Raw genomic sequence first — 20,528 nt, forward strand, 5'->3', positions numbered from 1 at the left:
GAATTAGAGTACACCGGTCATCCTACAAAGAAGGTAGTTTTATTTCAATGTGATTGGTTTGATCCGAGCTCTCAAGGGACCAAGACGGATAACTATGGCAATGTTGAAATAAAAAAATCTAGAAAATATCAAAATTATGATCCTTTTATATTAGCCCAACAGGCGGATCAAGTTTACTTTACATCCTTTCCTGAAGGGCAACAAGGTTGGCTAGGTGTCATAAAAACCAAGCAGTAACATTCAAACTGTGGAAAAAAAACAGCAAACAACAGATGCATATCAAGATGATGATGTTAATACACTACCTATAGTTGTTTCAAATGATGATTTTCAGCAATGTCTTGTTGACATTAATGGTGTAGCTGAAGAAGTGCCAGACTCTTTGTTGAGGAGAAGTGCCAAACCCATTGTTGAGGATGAGGAGGAAGATGAATATGAAGGGGTGGAGGAGGAAGATGAATATGAGGGGGGGGGGGGGGGGGGGGGGGGGAAGATGAAAGGGAGGAAGATGAAGATGAAGATATTTATGAAGATATAGATTCAAACTAAGTCATTGAGCTAAATTAAGTTGAAAGTGGCACACATGTTTTTTTTTTTTTGTATTATTTTGATTTTGATGTGTTATTCTTATCCATATTCAATGAAAATATTATTATTTGTGCGTTTATTTAATTTTATGCCGGTAAATGTTGATTTGTGCGTCTATTATTTTGATCTGACATCTGCGTTATATGTTTTTTAGATGTGTCCAGATTTTTATGTGTTAATCAAATATGTTTTTTTATATGTATATATAGATGGCAGGAAATGATACTCTGGCGGGTGGAGGAAGAGGTACTGGTAGAGGTATCAGTAGAGGTAGGGGAGTTAGGGGTACCACACTTTCATCTGGGAGAGGTATGGCTGCCACTACTCCATCACACTCTATTGTTGGGCAAGCAACAAATCCTTCCACATCTCATACAACAACAAATACACAAGTTCCCCACTCTACTCCTAGCCCTCCCATTTCTCAACCAACAAGCTTGCCACAAATCCCATCATCTAATGCATCTGCTGCTGATCCACATGTATCATCAAATGATGTGGATTCATCTCCAAACAGTGGGAGTGAGGACCCTCTTGATGATCGTATTTGGATTCGTCCAGGACCAGAGAGCACGTATGTTTTTATTACTTTTTGTCCTTTAACTTTAAATATATCATACTCGTATCTTACAATTTCTTCAATATTGTTTTAATAGGTTTGACCCTCCTATTGCGCCTACACGTGCGATAACAAAAATTATGAAGCAAAAGTTTGATGGATGTCGGGCAACGTATGGAGAACTAAAGGCTGAAGAAAAAAAAACGGGAAACATAGTGTGATTGCAATGTGGTTTAGAGAGTTTAATGTATGAAAGTATTCATGAATATTTACGTATCTTACTAATTATATTTATTTTTTTTCATGTAGATTATTCTCAATATATTGCTTTATTATATTATTAACCTATATTTTTTATATTGTAGAGGAAGTTTAAGTGGCTACCTGAACTTAATGGAGAGATTAAGAAGTCATTTGACCATAAAGCCTCTCAGTTATACTCAAGTGCAATGTATAGGGTCAGAACAGGGGAAGATGATGGTGATTGGATTCCAGTTGAAATGCGTAAGAAATTGGATGAAAAATGGAGTGAGGATGAATGGAAAAGCAAGGCACAAACTAACAGCAAAAACAGAAAATCTTCTGATGCTCCACTCCACACTGGAGGGTCGATTCCAACATTTGAGATTTGTAAGAGAATAGTAAGTAATTGAATTTGAGTTTAATTGTATTTGTTAGGTTAAGCATTTTAATTTCAATTAAAATTGATTGATCCGTTTTGTTTTTAGAAAACATCTCCAGAAGTGACTCCAACATCTTGGGAAATATTTGAATACACACACAAATTGAAAGGTCATCCAAGCAAGTGGGTTTCCTCAAAATCAAAGGATATTGCTGTAAGTTATTACTTCATGACCTTATTGAACTTGATGAATATTTAGTCTATTTTGTTGGGATATTGCTGAAATAATTGTTCACTGATGCTAGTTGTTGGGAACTAGTTATACACTGATGCTATTTTTATAGAGGTTCTGCACTGATGCTAATTGTTAAGCACATATGTAGCAGTCTGTAAGTGTATGTTTTAGAAGCAGATTGAGAAAAATAATTAATTGTCTTGACAAAAAGACATATCATAATGTTAGTTTGTTTGATGCTTCTGTGAAACTGATATAGGCAAGCAGTGAACACAGTATAAGTTTTTAGGATAGCATACCGGGTAAAAATCAGTAGTCTGGGCCGCTGTTAGCTGCTGTTTTCTTGCTGGTATAGCGGTCTGTGCTGGCTATTTGTGAGGCCTTCAGCTGAGTCCCTCCCCTTTTTTCCCTGCTGTCTTCGGTTCTGCCTCTTAGGGAGTTTTTGCTGAGCTAGTTTCTGTGCTGAACTGGCAGCTTCTGTTGTTACAGCACTTTGTTGGTTAGCTGGTGTGGTTCTTGGTGACCGGTTCGGGTGTGAGGCAGGAGTATGCTGGCAGTTTATGGCTTGTATACGTCGGCCTCACGACATGTTTCTGTGGTTTTTCTTGGGGTTTTATTCTTTGTTTTGATGTCCCGTTTAATCGCGGCATCTTATTGTATTTTTCTCTTTTACCGCGAGTCTTTTAGTGCTTCTTGCACGGACTTGTCGAGAATAATATTTGCCATTTCAAAAAAAGATAAGGTTTTAGGCCAACATTTCATATAGTTATCAGGTGACAAAGTTGACAAAGTACTCTGTTTAAGACCAGGGGAGAATAGTTATCAAAATATTTCATATACTTACTTGGAATTATTCATGTATTCAATATTTTTTTTTTTTAAAAAGTTGTTTATGTTGACTGAATGAAGTATGAAATTATTACTTGTTAGTAAAATATTATTAATTTGCAGGATGAGTTTGAAAAAAGGATTATTGAGAGGGATTCACATGAGGAGGCGCTAGGGGATGATGTTTCTAGACCTGAAAGTGACAACATTATCTTCTTAGATGTTGTTGGAGGAGTAAATAAGAAGGGTCGTATATATGGTTTGGGCCCGATAGCAGGGAAATATAAGCCGTCTAGATCTTCCAGATCTGACGGCATCTTACAATCTGAATTTGAACAAATGAGGGCTGAAAACGCATCACTTAAAGAGAAATTGAAGGCTCATGAGGAGTTGATTCGTGCATCGCAGGAAGATTCACGTTTTCTTAGGGATCAAATGACTAAATTGATGGAAATGGTTTCTCAAGGTCATCTACATCCACCTCCACCTCCATCTACTTGATATATAGATATATAATATGTATAATATATGGTTATTTTGATAGCTTGGTTGCAAACTTAGCTAATGTGCTACTTCTAGTACCATTAAAAATGTTCTAAGCATTTATTATGAAACTTATTTTGAGAGTTTCCTTATGACTCTTTATGTATTTTGAGAGTTGAACAATGGTTGTAAACTTATTGACATTTTCCTTGTGACTTTTATGGTGATGAATGTCTGTGATGGGTATGAAGACAATTTATCAAGTGTTTTTTATTGCATATTTATAATTTCCAACATGTTCTATATGGTTTAATATAGTAAATGAAGTTAAAATATTAATATAATTAATTAATGAAATCTGGTAGGCAATTGAACATAAATTTCTGTTTCAATTAGTGAGGGAATTCAGTTTCATCACAATTAGTGATGAAATATGCCTTCACAATTTGAGAGGGAAAACCAATCCGTCATTAATTAGTGACGGAAATAATGCTAAAAAATGATGGAATAGTCCCTCACTATTAGAGAGGGAACAAGAATCCCTCACTAATTACTGACGGATTTGTCCAAATCTTAGCTCATTTCTGGTTCATATTTAGTGACGGATTTATATAATTAGTGAGGGATTGTATCCGTATCAATTAGGGACGGAAACCAAAATCCCTCACTAATATTTAGCAAGGCCAATATTCTTAAGGGATTACCGGTCGTCACTAAATCCGTCACTAAATTAGTTTGTGAGGGAATTCTGGTAGTTTAGTGAGGGATTTCTACCCTCTCTAAAATTGTCACCGGCATATCTTTCTTTACTTGTTTCTACTCGCTTGAATATGTTGTATCTAACAACATATCATATGTTATCACATATAGTGATTCTTGCTATCTTTCCAGTTCTTGACGATCTACGTCAAGGCTCTATGACATAACATATAAATGTATGATCAATATGCATAGTCAGATTCATTGATTATGTTAGCGTTGAACAAACAAACATTATCTGAATTCAATTTTACGGATTAGTCCCGGGTGAAGTAACCCCAGAAGTTAATCCCTACTACCGGTGAAATGCCTAGCTAGGGCGCACCGAACTCCCTTAGTGACGTGTGGGTCCCTTACGGCTTACCCCGTTCCCCTTGGAGAACCTTTTATATCCAACCTTGGAAGGAATACAAAAGACACGGCACCTTAACTTAGTGACATGCGGCTCCCTTACGGCTTAACCATTCCCCTTGGGGAACCCCTTGAATCCAACCTTGGAAGGATTACAAGAGACATGACACTCTTATTAAAATCTTGGTCTTATGCATGGATGAAGGTTAAACCTATTCATACTATCTCTTTTACCTCAGATCCTTAAACGATCCCACTAGAGGTAAACTTATATGCCTGCTTAACTTACTTTGTCAATAGATATCTAATCGATTCACGTCTTGCCATACTCGTATGGCACTTAGCTCTTATGCGAAGATAATACTCTATATCACTTCGCGTCTTAACAAGCATATCACTAATGCATAGCATTCTATTTCTTTACTAACTGTTATAGTTCTTGACAAGCTATGTCAAGGCTCTACTTTTCATTCCCTTCCTGAATGATTAACTTGCTACCCGATTCTTGCTATAATATTCTCTCATTTGCCATGCTATGTTAACATTGTCAAATACTTGCTTTTCTCAAGAAAACCTTGCTCAAGATTTATCAAATAGGACCTTGGTTTGAGGGGTTTACTTCTATAAAAAGATTGCACAAAGAAAACCGTTCGAAAAGATGCCAAAGCTGCCTGAAGCGAGCAACCAGTGTGCTGCCACACTGTCTACTCGCGAGGCGAGTAACTTTGCTCGCGAGGCGAGTAACCTTACTCGTTGTGGCGAGTTGGAGGCGAGTAAACCCCCAGTTCTGGTGGTCTAGCTCGGCTAGCGAGCTACTTGCTCGCTGTGGCGAGTTATGACAGTCCAGCACTTGTAAAAATGGTATTTTTGACCCAAAAACCTCAAAACCAAGTGTCTCTATGCATATTATGACTCTAGGGGTCATAGAAAACATGTAAAACATTTGTATGGCAAGTATTTACAAGGTTTGTAAGCATGGCATTAAAGGGGCAACTAACTTATATATAAAAACCCTAAGTTTTCATGTTATTCTTACAAAGTTAATCACATAAGCCCAAAGGGTGAGAAAACTATCTAAGGAACTCACCTAAACAATATTCTTGTGACAGCTCCAAGCTCCTGGCTCAAACAAGTCCAAACCCTAACTTTTGGTCAACTTACTTCCTTTGCTCATAGCATACAATCTTGATGTTTTCCTTGCAATCTAAGGCACCATGATCCCTTGTTGATCATCAATCTTTAAGTTAATACTCCATCTCAAGCTTTTTCACCAAACCCCTAATCTCAAGAGAATCCCTAATTGAGGAAGAATAGTGATATCATTCCAAGCTTCATACCAGTTCTTGATCAAGGTGAAACCATGACATATTCAAGCTCTAACTCCCACTTAACCAAATAACAAACCCTAGCCTTGAATCTCTTCTAAAGAGGAGAAGAATTGGAAACAAGCTCAAACCAAGTTACCAATCTCTTGTGGGATGATAGAGAGACCAAAACTTGATCTTGAATCTTTGAGGAAGAAGATTTGATGAATTGATGAGGTGAGGAGAGAAGAGAGAGATCGATGGAAGTAGAGAGAAGGAGGCGAAAGCTCTTGCCAAAACCTAGAGAGAGAAAACAAAAGAGAAAGTGAGATATTTTGGGCCAAATCCAAATAAATATCTCTTAATCGTGCAATTACCAAAATGCCCTTGCCTTAAGCGTGTTAAATCTGACACTGATACTTAATCTGTAATATCTGACATTACGTAATAAATATTCTCCATACTCACTTTCCTTAAATTCAAATCCTCCGACACGATCGACTGGTAATATTCCGATACTGACTGGCGGGATATTACAATGAATGACTACTGACCATAGCTTTCGACTTAGACCTAATTGAATTGTTCTAATAAACACGGTTAGTCTAGGAATGGATAATCGTTTATTAGTGATATTAGGTTAACGTACTTAAAAACCTTCAAAGATTATTAGACCACCTAAGGAATTAGAGGCTTTAGTTTGAGAAGAGGGTCCTAATTCAAGGGATTGATTAGGACTATTTTGTTAACTATCGTGGAATTAGAGAATCATTCATAAGAATAGGTGTAGTATACCAATTAGGGGAACATAGATGATTCGAAAGACCTGATCTCATCTCTCTCTCTCTTTATCTTTTCCAAAACTATCTTTATTTTCTGTTTATCTAATTTTATGCAATCAAAACTACTGCCTCAGGCACTAAAATAATTTACACATCCTAGATATTAACCTTATTGCTAAATTGAGATTAACAGAGTCCCTGTGGATACGAACTTATAAATTTTATTACTTTGATAGTTTTAGTACACTTGCTAAAAGTCTATCAACGCCCCACCATTGATAAGGACCTCCAATATTTTTAGATGGTCTTCCCTCACTGCTACTGCTGTTGTAGCATAGCCCCGGAACAATCCCACATTTACATTAGCTGCCACTTTCTATTTAATCTTAACACTTAAATTTGTTTTGGCAACATGTCACACATCTATGGCTTGAAATTGGATAAATAGAGCACACCTAAATGGAGCAATGATGGATGTCGCTATTTGGACAAATATCACAGTCATACATTGATATAAAATATTAAAATTTCATGCTTCTTTTGTTAAAGAAAAAAAATTAAATATATGCATGATACTTTTACTAAATCTTCCATTATTACCCCTTTAAAACAAAAAACGAAAAATCTCTTTCATTATTAATTACTAGCGGAAAGATGGGCACTTTCGTACCCGTCTGTCCGCTCTTTCTACTGCGCTATCGCATGTGATTATTTTATTATGTTTGTTTGTATAGTTTTGATTAAAATTTTAAAATATTAATGGAAATTATTGATATATTGATTTATAAACAAAATATTGTCAAGGCATATAACAAAATTATTTATGAACTTAACGTATTTTAGTTTACCTGCATATAAAATAAAGATAAAATAATGATCTTTTATTGTTTATTCTAATAGTAATTAGTAACATCATAACATAAATGTATAAGTGACATGTTATATAAAAGAAACATTGTTATGATTGTGATAAAAGAATATCTTTAAAAACTACATTTTTCGTAAAGTCTCCATCTTCTCCTTCTATTTTCCCTTCTTTAATGAGAACTTTTTTTGCATTTTGAGAAACTCTTCTTGATAAAGCTATGTATAATTGACGGGAAAATAGAAGTTTAGTGATAGAGTTTTCAGCCATGGTCAATTATCCTCCTCTTGAGTGGGGAAACAAAGATCACATAGAAAGCATAAAGGAGTCGAGTAATAGAGTTTTCAACGTCATCACCGACGTTACATAAGTTGTTGAAGCTATATTGCATTTATTAAACCAAATAATGATTTATTTAATAATTAAAAAAACCATGGTTCTTTCACTTATTTAGTCTAAAAAAACTAAATAGTATTATTACACTTGGTCCTAAAAGCAAATTTAAATAAAGTGATTATTTGGTTTCTTTCACTTAAGTCTCTAACACATCACATCTCATGTCATCGTATAACCTGTGGCATATCATCACTTAACGGAATTATTTAGTGCCAAAGACTAAAGTGATAACGGAAGTGCAGAGTCAGAGAATTTTTTATATTTAATCTTGAGTCATGAACCTTTGTGACATCGAGGTGAAGAGTCGGGGACTAAAATGATCATTTGTTCAATATTTATATTTGTAAGTTTTTGAAAATAAAATAAAATCTAACTTAAAAGATAAAAACAAAACAAATCTAACAACTAAAATAATAATAAAAATAAATAAATAATAGTAAACGAGAAACAAATTAAATAAAAGAAAAGATGTTACTAAAACTAAATCGACAACTAAATCTTTTGTTTGTTATTGAATTAAGATAAGAAAATAAAACAAAACTAACTAAAAACAAGCAAAATCTAAACAACTAAATCCTAAATAAAATAATCCTAATTAAATTTTGGGCCCAAATCTACCATGTTAAATACAAGACGAGAATAGTCAAATCCTCAATTTCTAAAAAGTTGTTCGTAACCTTTTTTTTGTTGTGAGAAGAATGGGGTGCGGTTCCTCTAAAGAGATGAAACAAGTGAACAAGAACGAGAAGGACGAGAGCATGGAGAAAGTTTCCGAAGACTATTGGCCAGAGTATCGTTGCTCTTGTGAGAAACAAACAGAAACTGAGTGCTCCGTTGAGGAAAAGAAGAAGGCTTTGAAGGATATGTTGTTTGATGCCAACACCAAAAACAACAGCGTCTATGTGAGCGACAATATTGAAGTTATTTTCATAATTGGAGATGAAAGAGCTGAAAGGACTGCACTTGCTAATCTTGTATACAAAGATACCGAAGTTCAACAATATTTTGAGTTGAGAAAATGGGTGGAGGTTTCTGAAATTCGTGTTATTAATGATATTTCCAAACAAATTCTACAAGCTGAGAAGGATGGCAAAAAAATTATACAAAACGAAGATGATGGCAAAGAACAAATTCTAGGGGATATTAGTAAATTGAGGATGGCAGTCGTAGGCGATAAACTCAGAAAACAAGTTCGTAACAAGAGATATTTGATTGTGTTGGATGATGTATGGATTGAGAGATCTCATGAAATTGGTGGGTTTTGGGATGATTTGACTCGACTTTTGATTGAGGGAAAACAAGGAAGTAAAATCATTGTAACCACAAAACACCACCGGTTGGCACATGAAACATCTGCAACAATCTTGTGTCTATGATCTGGAAATCACGTAGAATAATATGTTGCTTTTGGTGTTTTATTGTTTTTAGGGGATTTTATTTTATTTTATTTCTGCCATTAGTTTTTTTTGCCCTCTGGTTGTTTCTTGCTTCTTTGTAATGCTTACGCTCCCTTTTGGTACTTGTTAGGATTTGAATTAATATATTATATTAGATTTATACTTGCATAAAATATGACATCATTGTAGAAAGTTTATTTCTAAGAACGTATCTGTCACTTTGATATAACTTTCTTGTAGAAATTAAACAATTGTCAGTCGCAATGGCATCATTGTAGAACACTTAAGTATTTTATAGAAGTTAAAAATATATTTTAGTTGGAATTTATTTTTGAAGAGAGTTTACATCTTCCTCTAGGCCCATATCAACAAATAGTATAAAGAAGGAATTAAAAAAGGCAAGATAAATATGAATAAATCGAATCTAAATAACTTTATGCATAAAAACTGATTTATAGGATTAGTTCTAATTTATCTTACTCAATGTGGTTTAAATATTTTTTTACTTATCAAATAAATATAGGTGAAATACATATATAAATACTTTTAGAATATAAATATAAAATGATGAAGTAGCAATGAGTGTCAAATAAACCAATTTTTGCAATAAAGCAACCAAGGAAAATGGCATAACTGTCTCTGAAAAATCCAAGAAACCTTTGATATTTGTAGCTCCGAGAGAGGGTGATTTTGAATATTGAAACCTTTGAGTAAGACAAAACATGTCATAGCTGAGGAAGAGTTTCATTTCAAGATATTAAGGTGTTTAAAAGATCAAAAGCTATTGTTGATCAGAGATTGAGACCTCTTGAACAACCAAAGGCACCATGTTATACCCAAAAAAAATTGGAATCAGAAAAACGCATGTTAGCCATCTTGTTTGACAAGGAACTATGTTTCTCTTTCTCTATCGTTGGCTTTGGAAGGAAAGGTAGAGAAGTAGAGAAACTCTTTAATTTGCTCAAAGAAAGTTGTTATTGTTTGAATGTTTCATGCTTGAAAAATTCCAAAACATTTGGTTGTGAGCCCTAAGTTGTTATTGTTTGAATGATTCACTTTCACCGTCAAATATAAAAAAAAATAGGTGAATCAGTGTGATTAACCACCTTAATTTGAAGGTTATACCTATTTAAATCACACCACATGAACATGAGTGTAAGCCTTCGTAACTCTATGATTAAAATTTTAATAAAATGAAAGAAGTTGATTTTCCAGAGAAAAGAAAAAGAAAGTCTTAAGTACCTGAAGACAAATGACGCATAGTCATCCTAACATCTCTAATAGTGATATCAATCATCTTTCTATATAACCCTAGCGAAACAATTCTTTGATGGACATCCATGATAGGACCATTGTGATTCAGAGTATATGCCTTTCACAATACCATATGTGACAAAGGAACCATCCTGAAAATACTCTTTTATATTTCATATTTTTTTTAATCATTTTTTAAAAATTATTCCCTTGGGTAATGTACATAACAACAAACCTCTTGGCAACTGTTTAACTCTACGATTGTTTTGTAAGTAGACATTTTCAAGAAGTCGTCTACTAATGAGTATCTTGTTTCTACAATTAACTTGGCCGATGATTGAGAACTTGATTTTGAACTGAGTTCTTTATACCTAATATCAAAATACAAACTTAAATTAGTTTTTATCTTAAAAGCTTGAATAGAATATGATTTATTTATATTAAGAATACCTTGTTGAAGTTCAGGAATATCAACGTTAAGATAAATACTAATTGGTACATCTGGATTTTCAGACACAAAGCCAATTAGTTGGTTTGTATATTCTCCCCACAGTGTGCACCTGAGTTTCTCCCCACCTCTTTGAATAAATTAATTTATAAATCACATAAGTTTATCAATGAGAAACAAAAACATTAAAAAATATTTACTCAAGATCCTCCAACTCCATAGACATATAATTGGTTGATTGGACGCAGCTTTTGTAATATATGAGTTCTCCCTTTGCAGCTAATACTTCAATAATATCTTAAAAAAAATATTAGAAAAACTATAAAAAATAAATAGGCAATAGATATATAAATCAACTCCTTAAATAAATACCCCTTTCAAAAAAAAAAAAACTACTTAAATAAATATCAATTAGGTATGAATCTTCATTCACAGCTTTAAAAAATTCATACTAAGATGTGAATTTGAATGCATAAAAAGGAACAATTGAATCACCAACCGGCTTCACGGTGAAATTATACTTAAAATATAATCTATAGCCATGGCAAGCTGCTTTTAATTTATAGTTGTTTTTAGAAACAAGCTGCTTTTAATTTATAGTTGTTTTTAGAAAGCGAGATATTTGTTATCTTGCAACACATTCCCTCAACCAACATAGATTGATATTTTGCAACTTCACTCCACAAAACATTGAATTTTGATCCCTGAGTCTAGAAAGAATAAAGGTCGACAAAAATTGTGAATAAGTATACATACAAATTCTAAAAACAATAATAAAACACGAAAAATAAAAATTGTAAAAATTAATTATCATATAAAATAAAATAATTTTAAATAATGTAAAATCATGTTAGTTTGTAAAGGTTAATAAAGATAAAGAACTGATGCATACTCTTTCATCCATGAAAATCATATCGATTAAATCAATCTGGTCTCAATTTTTGAAGTTAGGTATTCTCCACATTTTAATGATCATAATCTTGAATCTCCATGCTTTGTATTTATTATTGATGGGTATGTTACCAATGAGGTCAGATTTTGTAGGCATAAATTTCTGGAAGGCCAAAAAAAAAATGATGAAATTTATAATTTGGTTAGTTATGAATCAAAATTGAATAAAGGTATTTAGAAATACAAATGACCTTGTTTGGTTGGTTATATAGAAAAGGTGTGTGCTCCTATAGACTACTGGGTTCACGGTGTCCCCTATAATGGCACGCACCAACATCAACTACGAATGAATTCACAAATCCCAACGAAATGTATACAAAACCTATCGGTCAATATATTAGTGACATAAATAAATAAACAAATAAAACAAAACAATAGAAAAGATCAACATAAATAAGTACTCATTGCTAATCTACTGAACTGGTGAAATAATAATAGTAGTAAATATAAAACAAAATAGGAATGGATTTCACAAACTCAATTATATATAAAAAAATGGAGAGAAGAGCGCTACTTTTTTCCTGTAGAGTCGAAAAAAACAATATTCAACTCCTCTGCGAAAAATCGTAGTCGTAGCTGCTTGTAGGTGTTAGTTTTTGGCAAATTTGTCTCTTTTCTATTCCCTCTTATTACATAAAAATCAAAGTATAAGCAAAAGAAATAATAGAATAGGTGTTTGTCAAACCTGAAGAAAGAAAAAGCTTAGATCAAAAGAAGGTTTGAGTTTCGGTTTGTACTTAAAGTATGTTTATGTGATTAACAAAATCTCCTTTATTTATAGTTAACATGTGCATTAGAATATGTTGCTTTCTTCAAAAAAAAAAAATATGTTGCTAAAAGATAATATAAAAAAAAAAAAAACCTAACCTAATCCTTTTTTCCGCAATGAAAATCTAATTGAGTAATACAGTGCTAAAAGATTAGATAGTAAATAATTGAAGCTTTTTTTTTTCCTAAAAAAAGAAGTGAAAATTTAATTAATAGTATTGAAAGTGTTATATGTAGTTTGTTGAGATATTTTTACTACATAAAATATTATGAATTCAAAAAAAAAAAAATTAAATAAAATATTTAATGAATATGATCAAAAGTGTGTTGAGATATTTATGTCAAATAAAATATTTGTTTAAAAAAATAGAATGTATAATAAAAATATTGAGAATAAACGTGAAAGTGACAAATGACATAAAAAACCCTTACTTTCTAGTTTATATATATACTATTGATTGATTTTGTGCCTAACCCTAGCATTGCAATTTTTAGAAAACTGCTCAATCGATAAAGACCACGCAACAACTCTTGGTGGACCTTCTCTTTTTATTTCATCCTCCATCTCCTCTATTTAGTTAGAAGGTGAGTATCCTTTCTTGATTATTAACTCAACTAATTATTCTTGTCGTTTTGGTGCTTGCTTTTCAGTTTAAAACCTTAGTATTTCTGTTAATCGGTCTTTGCGTTTAGTTTGATTATATTAGTATTGAGGCGATTATATAATTATGCTTTTAGGATTCCCTCCCCAATATATGTAACTGTTATAATCGTTAATCATGTATTTTATTTTATTTTTCCTCTTGAATTGAAGTAGTTGACGAAATTATCACTATGATAGACTAAAACCGCATTTAGTTAGGTTACTATATGTCCACATAATTAACTTGATATATACAGCTAGCGTTTTGGTACTTGCAAAGGTTATACTATACTGCATACATGATATAATAACTAAATAGGATGTGAGATCAGTTACCTACCTTGCTTAATGAACGATTTCTACTTAGTTTCTTATTGTTAGTATAGTATTTATCAACATAGATTTTCACTGTTTTCTCCCAATAATATTTTCAGCAAAGCAGTAATGGATAACAGTTTGATAGAGGGCAGTAAGAAAATTTGCAATAAATTTCATGATGATGATGATGAACAACAGCAACGCTTTACTTACTCTTGCAAGTTGTCTAACAAGATTCAGCAACTGATCGACAAAATGGGTTCCATCGATGTTAAATCATGGAACATTAGAGGAGATCATTTTCAAAACTTGGGGGAAAACCTCTATGTTATCAAGCGTGTGGTTTTATGTGCAGAGAAGTTCGAAAGGAAGCATGGTATCTATACCTATGCAGTTCAAGTTTGGCTGAAGAAACTCAAAGATGCTCTTGATGATGTTGTTCACTTGCTTGATCAATTTTCCACTCAAGACTTGAAGAAGAAGAACAGTAGAAATCTTCAGATCTTCTTCTCATCTTCAAATCACCTTGTCTTTTCTTTCAACATGTCTACCAAAATTAAAGACCTTGCCAAGAGAACTGCAAGCCTTAAGATATTTTGCGAAAGTTATCCTCACCCTTGTGTGCAAACTCCGCATTCAACGATTGTGAAAACTAGATTCTTTTTCACCAATCCTCCGCCACAATTTTTCGCAAGAGAGAAGGAGAAGAAGGACTTGATGGATTTTCTGTTCAACACCAACGACAATGCGAAAGACAATGTTTCAGTTATTTTCATCATAGGAGAAGAAGGAATCGGTAAGAGTGCACTTGCTCAAATTGCATTCAATGACAAGGAAGTCCAACAATATTTTGACTTGATAGAATGGTTAAGCATGTATAACATGTTTGATATTAAACGTATTGGCAAAAGTATTGCTGGTTCCTGTACTAGTAATACTACCCTCGAAAGCGTGCGCAAGAAAATTCTCAATAAAGTTCAAGGAAAAAGATATCTGCTTGTATTAGATGACATTTTCATTGAGCATTCTCACATTTGGCTTGCCTTGATGAGTTTTTTGGAGGGTGCAGCACAAGGAAGTAAAATCATCATAACAACAAGAATCAAGAAGGTGGCAATGATATTCAAGACAACAAACCCCTCTTTGTCCATCACTTTGGACAAATTAGATGAACAGAATTCTTGGAGAATGTTTTGTTTTTTTGCTTTCGAAGATAAAAAAGAACCAGAGGATCAATACTTAGTGTCCATTGGCAAGGAAATTGTCCAAAAATGTTTCGGGATTCCCCAAGCCATTTATAGTATTGGATTATTAATGCTTTTTCAAAAGAAGGAGAAATGGTCGTATTTCAAGAACAAAAATCTTGTAGAAATTGATGAGCAAGGTGTACTTACCATTTATCAACATGACTGCTGAGGTGACAAGTAAGAAAGTTTAGGATTTTGTTCCAGTCCTTGCTATTTTTATTTATGCCAACAATAAGAAACTTGTAAGCAGAGCAAGCTCTTAACACTCTTAGCAATATGTAAGCTATAATTTAACTTTCCCTTTGTAGTATTTGTGAAGTTTGAGATACTGTTTGCAAGAATGAAGGCCCGACCCTTGTTTGTTCTGTAATTCAACAGGTTGGAACTTTTATAGCAGTGTGTGCTGAATAAAGGGAATGCATGTGTAATCTGGTTTCACAGTTTGATAACTTATATCCCTCTTGAAATCCCTTCTTGATATACTTAAATTTTCGATCTACTATGTTCTCAGTGGCAAGACCTTTAATGTCCTCTACAGCCAAGCACAACATGTTTGTTGTGCTAGTTTGCTAACAGTATCGATTTGATTAATGCTATGTAAATAAACTGTTGCAATATCTATCTATTGACAAACCAAATATATTAATATGAAAAATTATATGAAGTACCATTACTCTGATAATACTGTTTCTCTTCCACACTCGTCGATTCATTTTTATCGACATTTACCCTTGCCAATTTATTCATGACCAGAAATGATGAATGACAAGAGAAGATGAATTTCAGCTTTTTCAATTCTTCTCTTTTGTTAAGATAAAATGCAGAATATGTCTCTTTGCATCTTTAAGTTGAAGCGTGGTGTAGCAGAGATGCTCGTTTCACAGGGTTGGCCGTATACGAGAGCCATAAGGAAGTGGATCACAGCCATTTGTACATTTGGTTATCACAGTAACCATTCTCTCAAGCAAAGAATTGGATCACAGTCATGTCACCAGTGTCCACTTCTCAAATTTGCGCAACAAACAGGATGCATACGAGATAAAGTTGAATTGAGTATCTCACTGTCATAATCCATAAAACCAGTAAAGTTGTGATATTATACATCAAAATACGAATACATTACAATTCTCCTAACAAACACATCAAAGCTGTGAAATTACAATGAGTTAACTTGGCTTGATTGTGTTGCTTGGATAGTAGCTTGACGTTGAGTTCCATTGCTTACTTGGGTTGACTATGTCGCTTGGATTGTGTCGCTTGATTGCTGCATAATACAAGAAAAGTTAAATAAATGATACGGTTAAACAAAATCTAACACATTGATAAAAACAAACTTACATGTAACGATTGTACTAAATCTTCTTAAGATTTTATATTTTTTTGTGAGTACCTTTGTCTTTCTAGCTAATTTTTCAACCCAAGATTTATCCCGTTTTTAAGTCTTTCATGAACAATCTCGCTTCTTATGCCTTTTGCCACGCGAGCAGTGTCTACGTGGTTCTCAATTTCGTGAACCATTCCACTAGATTCTCCATCCACGTATTTTTTGGTTAACATATCATCAACTATTTTGCTAGACTCTTCATAAACTTTGGACAAATATGTGTAAGTTTTATGAGATTCCGACGCTCTGTTGGTCAATTTAAGCATTTGAGGACATATCTCATTGTAACGCTTCATCAAATGGCCATTTTCTGTTTACAACTGAAGCTGCACAATGAAATTCTATCTATTTACTCAAAAGATGTGCATTGCCCTGATATTGTATTGAACTAAATATCATTTGAATGAAATTATCTATTTCAAACAACTAAGCAATTTACATCAGTATACAGAAATTTCCTCAATCAAATAGTTCACCAATTATAATTATAAATATGATGTTTATAAGATACAGATCAGAAGAGATGCACAAACCAAATAAAGCAAAAATAGCAGAGAGAATAGTCTATGTGAATTTTGTTTGCGTATACCTGTGTAAGCCGAATGCACATGATTTCTGGTTTGTAATTGTAGAGTAAGAAAAAAATGAAAACACAAAATCGCTCAAAAGTTCACTTATATATGAAATCAAATATTAATGGTAGATTTTGTACTTCAATTTTTTTTATCTTCAATCAAGTTTGGTCACCTAATGGATGTTTGTGTGAGAGAGAGAGAGAGGGATGAAGAGTCGAATTGGGGGATGAAAACATAAGTTTGTAAACCAAATGGCTTTCGGTATTGGTGCAATTATAAAAAAGCATAACTTTAAAATAAATCAACAACTAATTAAAAATCTATAGCACATTAAACACCCAGTACTTCTAAGAAAGAATAAGAAGCTAGAAAGTCTAGTCAAAAAAATAATAAGCTAGCAAGTAATTTAAGAGAGTAATTAAGATGAATGGACAATTTACATTTTTATCACATGATAGTTTATAGCTTATATATATTTCTAACAGCTCTAAGAGCAAGCTCTGCATACATGTACTGGTTTACTACATATCTTCTTAAACTGTTAACTTTCTTGTTGGCTCAGAACAAATCTTCTTCATAGAGTGCAAGTAGACCCAGTTCATCGATGTTTACAAGATCTTGATCCTTTAACTTTAACCAATCCTTCTCCGTCTTCTTAGTATACATCAAGCGACCAATACGGTAAATGGAGAGGGGAATCCCGTTACATTTTTGCACGATCTCCTTGCCGATGGACACCAAGTTTTGATTCTCGAGTTCTGTTTCATCATTAAAAGCAAATAAACAAAACATTCTCCAGGAATGTTCTTCATTTAGTTTCTCCAAAGTTATGAGCTGAGACCGGTTTTTCGATATCTTTGCCACTTTCTTGCTTCTTGTTGTTATTATGATTTTACTTCCTTTTGCCGCACCCTTCAAACGTTTCATCAAATTAGACCAAGATAAATAACTCTCATTCGACACATCATCCAACACAAGTAAATATCTCTTTCCATCAATGTTTTCACTGAGTTTTGAGGATACGTCTTCCAGCCTAATATTATTTCCTTTTGACTCATGTTCCAACACAATATTAGTATCCATATCTTCTAAATTTTTTGCACAAATACCATTAATATTGAAGAGTTTTGAAACCCACACCCAATTTTTCAGCTCAAAATGCCGCTGGACTTCCTTATCATTGTATACGAGTTGAGCAAGTGCAGTCTTCCCAATTCCTTCATCTCCATTGATGAAAATCAATGAAATGTTTTCTTCATTAATGATGTTGTTGGTGTTCAACAATAGCTTCATTAAATCTTTCTTCTCCTCCTCTCTTCCAATAAAATTTTCCTCATGAATGAAGGAATGGGTTTCTCCTCGTTCAGGATCCAGTTGCTCACAAGGGTGACAATCAAAGTTTGAAAATTTCCGAAGGCCCTTAATTCTCTTGGTAAGGGCCTTAATTTTGTTTGTCATCTTGAAAGAAAAGGCAAGCTGATTTAAAGATGAGAAGATCTTAACCTTTTTATCCTTCTTGTTTTGGTGCCTCAAGTCTTGTGTAGAAAAGTCATTAAGCAAGTGCATAATATCATCAAGAGCATCTTTGAGTTTCTTCAGCCAGATTTTAACTTCAAAGCCGTTGGTACCCAGCTGCTTATGTTGCGTCTCTGCATATAACGCCAAAGTACGGATAGAATGCATGCTTTGCACCAAATTTTTAACACCATCTCCTCTTATATAGGCTTCAACATCCATGGACTCTAGCTTCTTGATCAGTTGATCAATCGTGTAAGACAACATACCTGCAGCCATTTTTCACACAAGCAAATTAGTATGCACACTTTAAGGAAATATGAAATATGGAAAATACTTGGTTGCTCACAAATATTTGGGCGCTCATTTGTGGAACACACATTTTAAAATAATTAGATGGTATGTATTTTTGTGTGTGTATGCACGCCCCCAAATGATGTGCCCAAATATTTGTGACCATGTAAGATTCGAAAAACTTCAAGCTTATACATTTTTTAACAAGCAAAATCCCGTACAAGACGAACAGGACTGCTAAAGAGCGCAAACAAAAGCTTTGTATATGCAGAAACTGGGACAGAAATAATAAACCCCAAAAAACACTCAAGACACAGCACTTTAGTTATAGCTAAAGTCTAAAAAACCGATCTTTACATCCAAATAAATTAAAAGAACACCAACTCTAAAACCCCTATGAACTAAACATTGTCCAGAAGCTACAGGGTCAACAACAGAAATAGCAGCTGGGTGACGTAAAAACACCTAGACACAAAACAGCAGCAAAACAAAACCCCACAATAACACAACAGTACGACCTCCCAACACCACCAGCCACCCTACTGCACCCGAAGAAACCACACCGCCGAAATAACCGCATCCCAAAAGCTACCAATTGAAACAATCACCCCGATCCCAATACCATTCCTAAAATAAGCAAGTGGATGACATCAATCTACTTAGGCTCCACCTCCACGACACAGCCTTAATCTCCTCTGAGATCTCTTCCGTACTCACAACCCGGTTTTTTAAAATTCTCACATTTTCTCATCATCCAAAGCATCCAAATAGTCGCATGACAAATTAGTAAATAGCCCTTTCGAATATTCTTGCTTCTCGCTTCCCCATATAAGCACAACAAATGAATATAAAAGTTCGGCGGATTCACTAAATTGATCCCAAGCTATCGAAACACACTTTAACAAACTGTAGAAGTCACTTCATAATGGAAGGAAAGGTGATATGAAGTTTCCTCCCTACCTTCACGAAGGACACAATCTTTAGAACTTTCTGGAGATATAACCTTTCCCCGTGCTAAATTTCTCCAAGTTGGAATTTGATCAAGTAGGAGTTTCCAAGAGAAAGCAATCACTTTGCACGGAGCTGAACTCCTCCCCAAGAAACTAAACACTAGCTCCGCCAATACATCCAAACTCTCTTCCAACACCATCAACCCCTCTAACAAAATATGGGTTGATTTCACCGTAAAATCTCTACCATCTTCCGACCACCTCACCCTTTCCACCAACTATTGTTAAGAAGGTCAGCCTCTCAAGTAATTCACCTCTAAGAACACAATGCTTATAGAAATGATATTATGGTTTTTTTTTTCTCTTTAAGCTTTGAACGTAAACACATGCACAAATCCACATTGTTTTCTTCAGATTTTAAAACTTGGGGTATTATTGTGTTCTATCACAAGTTCAATGTCAATATGAGAGACATAAATTTTAATGTGATGCACTAAGTTTTAATATAAACCCTAAACCTAAACTTAGCAAATCTCATATGAAAATAAAAGTCATTAAACCCTAAACCTAGCAAAGAAGAAGAAATACCTGAGAATTTCGAAATGCAACACGAGGCTCCTCTCTTTCAAGCAAGTTAGCAACACGAGAATTGGGAGAAAAACTGAGACAGGGTAATTTTCCTCAAATAGCAAGAAGTGAGAGGCGTTCGGGTTGCGATAGGGAGTGAGACTGACGAAAGCGATAATTTTGACGAGGGTTTTGAGAGCAAGTTAGCAGCAAAGCACGTGGGAGATAATTTTGATTTTTTTTTTTGGAAAAATATATTATTTTGATTTTATCAAATCGATATTTAATTGGAGTTTTTTTTTTAATATTTATGTAGCACAAATATCTCAACAAATATTTTAAAATATTCTAATCATATCTTTTATTTATTCTTCATTTATGAAAGTTAGTGGGAGTTTTTTTTTTTAATATTTATGTAGCACAAATATCTCAACAAATATTTTAA

At 33.7% G+C, this 20,528-nt stretch overlaps 4 protein-coding genes across 6 annotated transcripts in view; 3 read left to right on the top strand and 1 right to left on the bottom strand.

The window, feature by feature from the left end:
- Positions 1-777: 777 nt before the first annotated feature.
- On the top strand, positions 778-1,788 carry LOC146898594 (uncharacterized). Its single transcript, XM_085737633.1, has 3 exons — positions 778-1,162; positions 1,245-1,394; positions 1,513-1,788. Exons 1-2 carry the CDS (start codon positions 798-800, stop codon positions 1,366-1,368), a joined length of 489 nt encoding a protein of 162 aa, XP_085593759.1. The 5' UTR covers positions 778-797; the 3' UTR covers positions 1,369-1,394; positions 1,513-1,788.
- Positions 1,374-3,333, top strand: LOC146898595 (uncharacterized). The gene is made up of 4 exons (XM_085736585.1): positions 1,374-1,394; positions 1,513-1,788; positions 1,876-1,983; positions 2,956-3,333. The coding sequence occupies exons 1-4, from the start codon at positions 1,374-1,376 to the stop codon at positions 3,331-3,333; spliced, it is 783 nt and encodes a 260-aa protein (XP_085592711.1).
- Positions 3,334-13,039: 9,706 nt separating this feature from the next.
- LOC146898596 (putative disease resistance protein RGA4) lies at positions 13,040-15,298 on the top strand. The gene is made up of 2 exons (XM_085737523.1): positions 13,040-13,175; positions 13,668-15,298. Exon 2 carries the CDS (start codon positions 13,678-13,680, stop codon positions 14,965-14,967), a length of 1,290 nt encoding a protein of 429 aa, XP_085593649.1. The 5' UTR covers positions 13,040-13,175; positions 13,668-13,677; the 3' UTR covers positions 14,968-15,298.
- Positions 15,299-17,132: 1,834 nt separating this feature from the next.
- The window catches only part of LOC146898597 (disease resistance protein RGA2-like), a 40,843-nt gene continuing 37,447 nt past the window's right edge, over positions 17,133-20,528 (bottom strand). For all 3 annotated transcript variants that reach the window (XR_015021143.1, XM_085731565.1, XM_085731566.1), the window contains exon 5: positions 17,133-18,541. Coding sequence is in view for 2 of the 3 variants with exons in the window: in XM_085731565.1 (XP_085587691.1) it covers positions 17,316-18,539 (1,224 nt within the window). In the remaining variant the exon portion in view is untranslated. The remainder of the gene's footprint in view (positions 18,542-20,528) is intronic.

This window comes from Medicago sativa, chromosome 8 (assembly GCF_051527215.1).
Source record: "Medicago sativa cultivar Bolivia chromosome 8, Bolivia_mono, whole genome shotgun sequence".
Lineage (NCBI taxonomy): Eukaryota > Viridiplantae > Streptophyta > Magnoliopsida > Fabales > Fabaceae > Medicago > Medicago sativa.